Source organism: Papaver somniferum, unplaced genomic scaffold, assembly GCF_003573695.1.
Source record: "Papaver somniferum cultivar HN1 unplaced genomic scaffold, ASM357369v1 unplaced-scaffold_132, whole genome shotgun sequence".
In the NCBI taxonomy this organism is placed as follows: Eukaryota; Viridiplantae; Streptophyta; class Magnoliopsida; order Ranunculales; family Papaveraceae; genus Papaver; species Papaver somniferum.
In genome coordinates this window covers 23,406,647-23,420,443 of record NW_020622381.1, presented here as the reverse complement: position 1 = coordinate 23,420,443, position 13,797 = coordinate 23,406,647, and the positions used below count along the sequence as shown (strand labels likewise).

At 35.4% G+C, this 13,797-nt stretch overlaps 1 protein-coding gene across 1 annotated transcript; it reads right to left on the bottom strand.

Moving 5' to 3' along the window:
* Positions 1 to 317: 317 nt before the first annotated feature.
* Positions 318 to 4,097, bottom strand: LOC113332926 (protein BEARSKIN2-like). Its single transcript, XM_026579423.1, has 4 exons — positions 3,935 to 4,097; positions 2,739 to 3,016; positions 1,251 to 1,334; positions 318 to 1,219 (listed from the first exon to the last, which is right to left on the bottom strand). The coding sequence occupies exons 1-4, from the start codon at positions 4,095 to 4,097 to the stop codon at positions 428 to 430; spliced, it is 1,317 nt and encodes a 438-aa protein (XP_026435208.1). The 3' UTR covers positions 318 to 427.
* Between the last annotated feature and the right edge of the window lie 9,700 nt (positions 4,098 to 13,797).

Sequence of the window (13,797 nt, the reverse complement as noted above, 5' to 3'; positions counted from 1 at the left end):
GGACTGTGCACGTGCCTGTCAACAGGGAAGAGGCGCTATGTAGCGCTTTCTCTGGGATATGGGGAGACTTCCCCAACCTTGAAGGGAATACTCTTTAGCATCTCTTCTTGGAAGTGGGGAGGTTGACACTCTACTTTGACATTTTTCACGTATCTACGCTACGTTTCTTCAATTCCAAATGCAAGCAGCAGGCTAATCGTTCGTGGTCTATCACGTGCCAAAATGTTTTGCATAATCTGGTCTAGGAAACCAGCATCGTAATACAATCCCTTATTTGAATGTCACTAATAACAGGCTATAATTTAATTCGACTCATGTCCATCTAATATCACATCAACTTAATAATTATTATATAAAAATAAATACATATTTAACTGATAATAAATCGAATGCTTATGTATGTATGCATGGCTTATCGTTCTCATTATTATTTTCCATACCCCCAAAAATCCATCATTTCACCACGAAGTGAGAGTGGATTTATTTGTTGAGTCGATGATGACGAAGCATTTGTTTGTTGTTGATGCACTTCATCCTGATGATCACCAAATTTAGCCACCCCTTTTGAAGAAGAAGATTCTTCTTGATTCTGACCAATATCATGATTAGTATTAGTGTTGTTATTAGTCATGACTAATCGATCAAGCATGGCCCAATCGTTCAACCCTTGTTGATGATTATGGGGGTGCTGATCGTGTTCATCATCTCTTCCTCCGCCCATCATCTGCTGTGTTGCAGTCGGTTCACATGACGTAGTTGTCGTTCCTACTATATCTAAGCCCATTTCAATAACAGCTGCATTTGGTGGATATTCATGCACTTGCCCTGTAGCAACTACTAAACTATCACCCCCGCTGTCACAATCTCTCTGATTCGACAAAAGCTGCTTGAGCATTGCAGGATTAGCAGAGTTATAATCATGGTATGATCCCCCGCCCATTGGTTGTTGAATTTGAAGAAGGTCATGATCAGTATTAGTTTGTTGTTGTTGCATGTAATGGTGGTGGTGATGAGGATCAGTTGAAGGGGCTGAAAGATGAGAGTAATGTAAAGCGAGGTCTACAGGTTTGTAGAGATCGAAACTTGTGTTTATTTGCTGATGACCATGTTGTCGACGAAGATATTCCTGGTGATTATGAATAGTATTGTTGTTTGCTGTCAAGGTTGCTCTTTGCTGATTATTTGCGGTCGCATTGTTCATGAGTAAATGGTGGTGGTGTTGATGATCTGCATTACCGATGGCTGCTGCTACCTCCTCCCTGTAGATGATCATTTCCTGCTACCTTAAATAAATTCTTCTTTTTAAAGACTCTGCATACTACCCAGCCATCTTCCTACGTAATCATAAAACACGCCCAGTTATTAAAACTTGAAACTATACCTTGTACAACTAGCTAGTGCTCCCAAGTCTCAATATTGTTGCTAGCACTCTACGTCGGTCCAAGGATAAATGCACATGGAACAAAGAAGAATCCTTTTCATGTAGCTCTATGTATTATGTAACACCTCAATAATGCATGAAACTCATGTATCCTTTTGAAATGGTTGAAAGAAGAATCCTAATTAATGTTAACCAAAATAAGTGGGATGCGAAAAGAAACCTAAGCCGGGACAAAGGGGATCTCGATGCCCAAATCCCATGACAATAACTTGGCAAATACATGCAGCACTGGTGCACCATTAATTTACTAAACCAATGACAAAACCAGACAATATTGCAAAAGAGATTTACATTGCTTAGTTTCTAGTTCACTTCCAACCAATTAGTAAAAACTCAACTTAATTTGATGTAAGAGAACCTTTTACTTTGTATGTACCTTCATTCTTACTAAACTAGGTTAAACTTGGGACTTACGTGTTCTCACATGGCTAATCACGTGCATACAAAGAGTCAACGTTATTAAACTACTTGTTTACTTAGTTTAAGTTTTTTACTTGATGATTACTTAAACTCTCGTTAATTTGGGCATTTTATGGTTCTCTCATTAATTGATCTTGAGGAAATCAGTTTGGTGAGCCTTGCTAGGAACTAGACTAGACCAAGCATAATAGTGTGTTTTCATGTTGGGGAATTCGTTGGTGGTGGTGCTACCAATTTTGTTGAAGGAGATGAAGGGTTTTTAACTTTTTAAGTAAGGTTTTATTGGTAAGAAACTCCAAATTAAAGAGAATGTAAGGTGAATGGGACGTGCATGCTTTTAAAACTTAACGATGTATTCTATTTGATTTGAAACTGAGGGTCTTAAGAAGCATTACAGAGCAAGGCTATATATGAACTATGACGAACCATTTGAAAAAAAGCAAACTAAGATGCGAGCACGAAGCAGTGGTAAACCACATATCAATTATCATATACTTAAATTACTCATCTGTAATTCTATCTATATAATGCTTTTGGGACTATAAGCCAAAAATGCCTTCATATATGTCTCCGCCTTCTGACCCCCTTTATCCATGGATTCGGATGCAATTGCATCTCACATCATTTACAACTAATCATGCGTGAGTGTAGATAGATGATGACTTACAGGATGAGTGAACGAGCCACTGGTTTTACTGCACAAAGGCTTAACGTTACCGTAGGGGTTGGCTTTAGCTTTTGAGTTGTAGGGCTTGAATTCATTGGATAGATATAGCTAAAGGTGATTCAATATGCATGGTAGGGACTAAACTATCTATATTAAGGTACAGCTAGGGAATCAATCATATAACTAATTATCCGGGGTGGAACTACTTACACTAACATTGCCTTGCGCATCATCAATGTCCTCGAGCCGGTACTCGTGCATGATCCAGTCAGTCTTTTGGCCATGAGGAGCTCGACCTCGATAAAAAACCAGGGTTTTCCTCATACCAATCTTCTTGAAGCTGTTCCTAATGCACTTGTCTCTCCCGGTTGCCTTCCAGAATCCAGCACTGGTTGCTCTATTTGTCCTTGAGCCTGTAGGATACTTCCTGTCTTTATGACTGAAGAAGTACCATTCATTCTGTGGTGTTGAACCTATCCTGCACCTCTCTGCATGATATAAACAAATTTAACCAATGAAGATTGTATTGATAAAAGAACGCAAGATATAACAATTACATCCGCATAATAGAGGAGATGTCGTGTACTTAAATGTTGATATGGTGAAAATCTGCTAACTTCTAGCTGTTATGGAACTCCTATTCTCACCTGCATCCTCCAGAGGCTAATGCAGTGTTCTATCCTACTCATCTTGCGAACATGGATCTGATTTCCAGACTTTGGCGCGTTATCCTCCTAGGTGAGGAGGAATTAATACTGTAGAGTTCAAATAACAGGTTTCTGACTAGATGGTAGCTAGGTTGACTGTTCATTTGAACATTCAAATTTCAACAGCTAACCTCTTATTGAGTTAATTGGGGTTACCTAGAAAATGGTGTCAAATGGTCCTACCGTAAAGGACGCGTGTCAACAAATGTGATTTAATTAGGTATTTTGGCTCCTGGACTACAGGATCCGGCCGGAAGAACTAAAATTCCCATTTAGGTCTTGGTTTTTTTCTGAGTCTCTGACACAAGGATTCTCTTATCTTGATGAGAATTCTCTGACAGAATAAACACTAGAAGATAATCAGTAGATTTGATTATCTTTTCAAAAAGTATAAACGACTCTTTAACTTTCAAATACTAGTAAGAGAATTACTATTGATCAATATTAATTTGTTTTCAGATATGAAAAGTTCATAGTGAGTTTTTCAGAAATTGCTATCACAATTGACAAAAATGATACACAACAACAAGAAAAGAAAAAGTTAGTGAACCGACTTCACCATGGCGCAAGAATCATATGCATGAATTTTGCATGGTTAATTACGTATTACAGAACCATGCAAGGCAAGAAATTAAGAGGAGTTTGCCAGTATAAATTAGCTCTTTACTGATCATGAAGCTATAGTATGAGAGTTCTTACCTTGTAAGTCCCATGGTTCCATCTTATTCAAATCAACTTCTCTAATAACTTCCAAATCAAACTTTTCGAAGGAAACCTTCTTCTTCAAATAGTAATGAAGTAATTCTTCATCTGTTGGATGAAACCGAAACCCCGGTGGTACTCCTCCATTTGACGACGCCATCTCGCACACTGTCTGTCTCTCTCTCGAAGGATTCGAGCAATATATATATATATATACCCAACTATCTACTCCATCCCTCGATTGATCGCTTTCTCTCTTTCTACGTAGTATCACTTTCCTCGTAAATCAGCAGTGATCAATCATTTGTACATTGGGGTGTTACAGACATATATAAATATCGGAAAATGGGTCATTTGTCCAAAAAAATTTAAAACATGGTTCAAATGGACGAGTAAAAAATTAGTATGGGGGAAATGGACAAAAAAAAATTAGCAAGGATGAAACTGGATTCATCCGGACTTAAACTTAAAAAATAGCAACGATAAAAATGGATGCATCCTCGTGTAAATTAAAAATAAGAAAAAGTATTTGAAAATGGGTAGGATGAAACTGATTACATCCTGGCTATTTTTATATTTTTGTCCATTTAAACAGTATCAAAATCTAAATGTTTTTTTCATCCAAAAATTATTGATTTTGGTCTTTTTAACCAATTTTGTGTATAAATATTGTGTATCAAAAGTATATGATGATGTCAAAAGGTTGACGAAAGGAAGACGAAGGCTGCGGCGTAGGGTTAGGGTTAGGATTTTTCTCCAAAAAGATATCGTGAAATCGAAGGTATGAGAAGGAAGAAGACTAATACGAAATGAAGACGATGAATTCAATCTTTTATTAATTTTTTTGTGTTCTAATTGAATTAGTTTAAGCATTTTAATGATCCCAATGAAATTAAAATCATTTTACTTGAAGGGATATTGAATTGTTTTGGAAGCAACCTTGATGAGAGCTTTGAAAACAGCTACATATCTATTTTAATCACCATTTAGTCTCCTATGATTTTATCGGGATCCCCAGCTTTGGACGGCTAAATTTCTTTTCCGATTGTAAATTAGTCCAGGAGCCTGATCATTCGTTGTGGTTTAGATGAATCTAGCTAGTTTTTTCTCAGTTTTTCTAAGAACTGCTAGTTTTATTTTAAATGGTAATTAAGTTTACTGCTTTGTAGTTATAGGATGGAGAATGAGGCGCGGGTCGACGCACCGTGAGCATCTTCGTGATGTACAAAGCCCCTTCTATTGAGTGGTGGAGCCAGAAAATAAAATCAAGGGGGGCTAAAACGAAATTTTAATAAATGTGTGGAACTTTGTGGACTAAATCCAAAATACTAGGTGGGGCTAAATACGAAATGTAAAGGTTTCATCTATATCTCATCCCCACTTTCCCTATATCCCATCTCATCTCCACACATTAAATTTCGCTTAACCCTTCTAGATTGGGTGAACAAAACACATTGTATCAGATAACAAGGTTAATCAACCTCCGTCTGCTTCCACTCTCTCAAATCTAAGCCTAACTTGATGCGAGCACGGCGCCACCTACACCACCAGTACCATAATATTCAATTTCGATGAAACTGTCACGAGATTTGTTTTTGGGAAGATTTGTTTTTGGGAAGATGTCTTAGAGAAAGCTTTATAACCTCGAATACTTCAGCAGCATTTAATCGCAATGGTTGTTGCTGGCTGGTCCAATTAATCGGGAAGACCGAAGGGAGTCCCTTCTATACTGTCACTATGGGGCCTAAAAATGCATTGTTTGCAACGCCTTTTTTTCATTTTTAATCGATTCAATTGAATGGGTATTGGTCGTTTTTTTCGAAATTGAGTCAACAATCGGAGAATTATGGTCCCCGACAACGGTTAGGAGCGATGAAACCGAAGGAAGTCGAACCAATTGACGGCTAATACGGCATGAAAATGGTTAAAAAACCGTCACCTTAACTTTTAATTTTAATCTTGATCGTTGATTGCCAACAAAACTCAGCCATCAGATCTAAAACTGTTACATAAATGTTACAAAATATGTTACACAATTGTTACAATATAAGTGTTACAAGAATATAACGCTTATAAATGTTATAAAATCACTGTTACAGATATTGTTGCAAAAATTGTTGCAAATTGCGTCACAAAAAACAAGCCCCCTACTTTGGTCGTCCCAGCATTGTTGAAGCAGTCATCTAGTAATATACTAGAATTATAATAGATAATTAAAACATGGATATGAAGTTTTGTTTGAGCAAACAGTATTAGTAAGCAGTGATGATGAACATATCAAACGCACAATATGATCAGCAGATTCAAAACATGGGTAAATCTCTCACCTGTAGTGGATACTGAAATGGGGTCGAGAGCGTTGGCGGGATCCTCCCTGGATTGAGAATATTGTTCCATAAACATAGTTTGATCACATAACGGGATTTTGATTACTTTTTTTTATCGGACTCTACCTTTTGTGATGATGCGATTGAAACCATGTGTAATAAAACTATAAGTGATTACCTTTGAATGTCTCAAGAAACATATTGTTTTCAATAATATTTTCTTTTTCAATTAGGTTTCGGATTCACCCTATTTTAAAAATATTATATGGATTCTTTTACTTTAATTGTTCATATAATTACAGTATTCATTGAAATTTAAGTAAGTTTTGCAATTGGATCTTCGATCTTGATTAAGATGGTGATTTACAAATTAAGTTTGAAACCTAATTAATTTGACGGTGGTGAGGGTTTAGGTTAAGTGTGAAGATTATGAAATATTGGTGTGAGTATTGTTTACTCAATCTAAAAAGAGTTATACACTTGGTTTATGTTGTTGGGATGGGATTTAGAAAAAATGGGGATGGGATATAGGTAAAACCAATGTAAACTAGTAGATGATATTATTATTATTTTTGGTTGGGGGTCTAGCTAGAGCCAGGGTTAGTCAACCATTGGCTCCGTCCCTGCTTCTATTAGATGTTATTAAGATTAAAGAACTTTTATCCTCAAGAGCACAAGAAGTTCATGTTCCATCCATGTCACATTTGACGCAAGTGATGAATCGGTGACGATTAGAGTTTGATTTTAATCTACATAATTGGTTAATTAATTCTTGGATTTGAATTCCTGGGTGTATAGGATAAGCACAATATCACTATAGTTCAAAAAACCAATAATTACATTCAATGGGTGTAATATCCATTTTGGGCATTCTGCCCAAACTGAAAGTATTAATATTTGATTTTAAGTCACCTATATGCCACTCCTTTTATAATCAATTCGAAAATTAATCATGAGAAAAAGGCCGAATATGAGATTCATTCTTCTTCAAGCTGCCATCTTGAAACCGAGACGGAGAGATCATGGATCGATATATTTCTGCAATGAAAGTTTGGTTTACCTTCCCGCAAACTGAGTTCAATCTGTTCTTCAGAAATCAGAAGTTGAAGTTGCTAGAGATTGAAGACTACAAGTGTTATTTCCATGAATCAACTTGTTTGTGTATCAAGGATTGATAGTTTTGTCAGTGGTGGTAGTTTGGATTGTTACTGAGACTTGAATGAAGTGTGTTTACAACAACATATTTGGGGTTTCTTCAGTTGAACTGAAATTGAGGGTTTTAACATCGATTGTTTTGGGGTTTTTGTATGCAATCCAAGATTGGGTCGAATTGCATCTCGTGGTACTCGATGGGGAGGGAATTGGGTTCAATTTGATAGGTAAATAGATGGTTGTGTACCATGCTTTCACGGTACCAATTGACCAATTGGTAATGTCGTGGAATCGTGGTTGTGAACAGCAGGGGTCAGATCGATGGAGTTCTAATATTATACAACGACAATAACATATGAAATTTGGGTTGAGTTCATATTAGCTCTATGAGCTTTACAAGCTAATTAAAGATGAATTCTAGAAGACCTAAGAGGAGCAGTTGAACGGCGAAGAATGTAATGGAAGATTAGCTTTGCATTCAAATTGCAAATTTCAGTGATTTTAATGGTGTATAATAAATTGGAGGTAATTAGTAGGTTAACCCTAGATTTATCAACGAAATACACAAGATGCACCTGAGTGCATAACGTATATTTTGACAGAAATATAGGTTTTGACCTAGATGCACGTAAGTGCATAATGTACATTTTCTTTTGAATTTTTTGTTGTTCTTATATTTCTTTTTTAATACTTTTTTTTAGTTGATGTTCTAATGGTTAATGTGATAGTAATGGTGGTGGGTTTATTGATCGAGATCATGAACTAGTAATTTTGGTTGTCTATAATATATTGTAGGTGATTACTAGGATAAACCAAGATGTATCCACGAAGTACATAAGATGTGCATGAGTGCATAATGCATATTCTTTCCAGAAATAGGTTTTGGCTTGGTTATACCCAAGTATATAATGCAAATGCATATTCTTATACTCCCTCCGTCCCACTCCTAAGTGACCTATTTGAAATTTGCACAATTTTTAAGGCAAGCAAGGAAAATAGTATTTTTAATCATTTTTTACAATTATACCCTTATGAATAATAACTAGTGAAATTTAAAAATGGTTTATCTCTCAAAATACTCCACGGATGTTCGCAAATTTCATACAATTGAAAAGCATTTTAAAACACCTACGTAACGAATATAAACATGCCTATCAAATTATACATATTTCATATATTATTTATAATTAACTAAAAGGATAATTCCGGAATATCTCATTGTTTAGTGATATAGGTCACTTATCATTGGGACAAAATCTAAAATCAAATAGGTCACTTAGGAGTGGGACGGAGGGAGTAGTAAGTATGCTTTGACCAGGTTGCACCTGGGTGCATAATGCATATTCATAAGAAATTGGTTTTGGCCTAGTTGCACCCGGGTGCATAGTGCATATTCTTACTTTAAAAAAAAGTTTTCGTCAGCTTGCACACGAGTGAATAATACATGTTCTTATAGGAAATAGGTTTTTTCCATGTTGCACATGGGTGCATAATGCATATTCTTATGAGGAATAAGGTTTGGCCAGGTGCACCTGGGTGCATAATGCATACTCTTTTTCGAATTTAATATCAATGATGGGTCTTGTTTTACAGGTTTTTTTGAGGCCTTTCCAAAAATATAAATTTTATTAAAATCCGACTTATATTTTGAAAGTTAAGACCTTTTTCGCGATTAATTTTAAATTAGAGAGAAAAAAGGACAAAATAAAGAATCGAGTTAAAAGTAAAGGGCATATTTGACTAAAATTTGTTGTGTGAGTTTTAACCGGACTTATACTTTAGCAGTCCACACTAAAGTATTCCATTTTCTGGATTTTAATTTTGGCTAATTATTCCACACTATCAAGGGAAAATGATTTTTTATTGACATTGGATCGTGGATTTATTTATGATTTGACATGTGGTATATAAATTCATCGAAATATTGCTAAAAATTTAAGCAAATTAAGGAATATTAGAAATTTGGATAGCAATATATCGATCAATGCTCGTTATCCATAGATGGCAAAACTTGAGATAGCACAACTTATGGGTTCAACCGAGCAATGCTCAAACACCACCTAATAGTCTCCTTATCCATAGATGGAATCCTTACCTGTATTATTTTATCAATCTGAGATGAATAAAATTTTTTATCCAGAGTTGTCTCTTCCCACTCATGAGAAAAGTGATTGATCCGTTTATCAACAGTATTATAGTCCTGCAGATGAAATTCAGTTGATCACCTGGTCTTCCTCCTTATACAACCAATTGTCTTACCATATGTTTATTTCCTCTCCTTCAGCAACCTCTCACACATGATACTTTTAAACTATTTCAACTCCTTTACATATTCCCTTACACATCCAAGTACTTCGGTTCCCTTGTTTAGATTCTTTAGAATGTAAAAGAGAATGCTTTAGGAAAGTATTAAGATTTTAATACGGCTTACGCAAAGTTCATGAGGATTATACATCATGCCATTTTAAGTTAAAAAAGATAAATTAATTTTATTAATATTCTTAAAACCTAAGCCCCCATACCTTTTCGGAAGACATAAGCTTCCCCAATATTTTGCATTAAATCCTTTCTTGTTTAGTTGATGTTCTCACCGATACTTCTTTAAATGAATTCTAACTGTTGTAAGATAGCAACATGATATAAGAAATAATACATCTGGTATATAGCAACAAAGTTCATCACTATTTGAATCTGAATAGTTGTTCCTAGTTGAGGGATTAACTTTTCCTTCCGAACATCAAATTTTTGCTGCATTCGAGAAATTAGAGGTTGGAAACCTAAAACTTTTGATCTCAGGAATAAGGGAACTCCTGGATATTTATCCAAGAGCTTCATTGACTTCATTTGCAACAAATTAGTTATCTCAGTTTATCGATGCCTAGATAATTTTTTACTAAAAGCAATGTTACTCTAAATATGATTAATTACTTGACCCGATGCTGTATTAAACCTAAATAAAGTATCTTGTGTATATCATCACTTGGAAGTTTTATCTCTAAGAAACGAAATCACATCATCTGCACAAAAAAAAAACGGATGTGTAATAGCTTGACCAATTCTACCTGATTTCACCCTATGATTATTTATTTTTAGTTTCAGTTTAAATTAAGAGAAGAGGCAAAGTATTTGTGGAAATTATAAAAACATAAAGAGATAAACTATATCCTTATGTTAATCCTCTAGAATGAGTAAAGTAAGTGATCAGGTTTAGTAAAACAGAAAGAGTATGAATCCTAAGATAGTGATATATCATCTTGCACCACTAACAGCAAAACCAAGATGTTTTAAACTATCACAAACAAAAGAGCACTCAACCCGATGAAACGCCTTAAACATGTCAAGTTTGGATGCAATATCATTTACTCCATCCTTATTTGTTTCCATTGTGTCAAGCAGCTTATATGCTATGACACTGTTATCTTGAATAATACTTACTAGACACAAAATTTAAGGTGATATAATCTTAGATATGGCAGGTTTCATCCTATTGGCCATTTACTTAGATAAAATTTTTGTGTTGCATAAACTAATTGGTTTAACGTCACTTTGAGTAAAGGGATAGTCGATTTTAAGAAACAAAGTTTGATAAGAGAAATTCAAATTGGGACTTGAAGAAAGTGTATTATATGTTGTTATATGACCTCCCATCTATTAGGTCCCCGGTGCTTTCCAATATGGCATTTAAGCTATTGTACTTCTAATTTCATCAATAGAAGGCAAGTTTAAAAGATTGAAATTTATTATTTGTAGCTGATATATAACAGGAAAGTAAATCCACAAGGTCATCATCCACCTGGATTAGAAGTAGTAATGTTATGTTAAAAGTGACTATTCAATAAACCCTCCATCTCTTTTCTATTTTTAAACCATGTGCCTAGAAAATTCTGTAAATATGTAATATGGTTTCTGTCATGTGCTTTTCTAAGTTTGGCCATGTGTTTACTCTCAGGTGCCCTCATCACACGTCCGCCTGCCTAAATAAGTGATGCGTTTCATAGGTGCAATCAAATTAATAATCTTATTTCCACACAATTAACTGGTAATATAATGGAAGTAAGGATCGTTCCCACGAAGAGCAGTGAGTTTTAGTTGTCAAAGTGTCACAAGGGGGGTTTTGTTTTAGATTGTGAACAAAATAAATAATCAAAGCAAAATAAAATTGTATTGTAATCAATAGAGAGAGATATGATCGAGGAATCCTTCTTCATATATAAACCGTCAATGAGTTATTATAATTGCCTACTCGTCGTTAATCATAGATTATCACCAACCGTGGAATAACAGCTAGCTTAGTGTTGTTCCCTAAATTCCTTTTATCACTGAATACGGAAGCTCTCCAATACCAGATTCTACTTGCCTAACCACCTAGTAGTAGCTCACTCAAGGTGTAATTAGGTCGAATGCTTTATCTTTTGTGAATTTTATAGGTTGATCCTAATAGTTAGACTCTTAGCTCAAGGTCCACTTTTTAGTGTTGTTTATACACACAATCGCTCCACATAATCTCTCTGCAAGGTTTCGTGTTCTCTACTTGTGTAAAGGTTATTCGACGATTACTTATCCCCTAACTCAATACTAGCAATAAATTGAATCAACAAATCAATCCAGTTGGCCACCTAGACAATCTATCAATCAATCATAAATATTCAAATAGTATAAACAAACGATAATCATGTGAAAAACTTCAAAGTAGATTAATATAATAACTCATATCTTGTTTACAACTTAGAATTCATCCTTAATCAATAGATGTTTAGCTACTCATGGATGTAGAAACACCCATGATAAACATATGAGAAAAGTAAGAGATAACGTTACGATTGATAATCTCTCCATGTGATGTTCCTTCTCTCCAAACCCTAACAATTTCGTGAACTATGATATCCTCTCTTTCACATAACCTAATAACTTTTTATAGGTTTTACATTGCTTGGCGTTCACGTATTGGGTTCGGTTCAAGAACCCGTCCCAAAATAACGAAATAACGTTCCCAAACGTGCCCTTAGGTCTTCCAAGGAGTAAATACACGTTTATCCTTTGCTAGGTGCGCGAAACCAGTCCGCTAACTTCAAAATCCAACAGAAATTTCGGAATTAAGTCTGCGAACGCCGTCCGCGAACCCAGTTCGCGGACCGCACTATCTTCGGTATTCAATCAAAACTGTTTTGGCCACAACTTCTTCATCCGAACTCGGAATGACCTCATTATTTTTGCGTTCTTTTATATTTAAATTCTATTCAAGATGGTGATGATAAATCCTTAATTTTAATGATTTAAGATCGGTATTTGGCCTGTGTCTTGATTATGAGTGTTTTGCTCCTTTTCGTCGCTTTTCTTCCACTTCTCTTGGACTTTGGCGCTTGGATACTTGGAATAATTCTCTTCCTAGATCTTTCAGCACTTTATAGATCCTTTGTGGATGATTCACCTATTAGAGGAAAACAAGAGAAAACAAGAATAATAATACGAAAATATGCAAGAATAATAGCTAAAACAAGTATGGAATGGACACTAAAATCATATGAATTATGCACTTATCAATAAGTGAGTCATCCAGTTAATCATTGACTATTATTGGCCTAATTGATTGTGGACAGGTGTCCAACTCTGATTTATTCCTAGTTTAGGGTTTCCCTTTTCATTGGGTGTTGTATTTAAACTGTAAGAGTACCCTATTTTCAACTAAGTATGAATTAATGAAGTGTTAGTTGGATGTTACTGCAGATTTACTATTTTTCCGATCTATTTTCGTTCTTTTCTTTTCAATTTATTACCAAATCGTACGAAGAACAGTATAGTTGACGTCAGAGTCGTTCTTTCCTATCATCCATCACGGTGGTTCAGACTTGCAAAGAATTACAGGAAACCACCAATAGGCAACAAATTGAGATTGATTCCTTACACTTGAAGGTCAACAATATAGCTCCGAAAATCAGTACAACGTCGAAGAAAGATGATTTACAATCAATGAAGGCAGAGATTGAAAATAGCACGCAGTCACTTAAGGCGGATATCGAAAAGGGTCTGCAATCTCAGTTGAATTTTTTTTTTTGTACTAGATATCTTAACAAGGATCCAAATGGAGCTCAAGGATGTAATCATGGCTTCTCTAACCAAAATGGTGGATCTCCTTTTACTGCTCATTCTGGTGGTCGAGATTTCAATCCACAACATCGTATGCCCAAACTCGACTTTCCCATATTCGATGGATATGACTGAAAAGGCTGGATTCAAAAATGTGAACACTATTTTCAGATGCACAATATACCGGATCTCAACAAGACGAGGATGGAAGCTCTACATCTAGATGGCAAAGCAACTAAATGGTATGATAATTTATGTCTCAATAAAACCTGTATTCCTTGGCAGTACGTCTGTGAT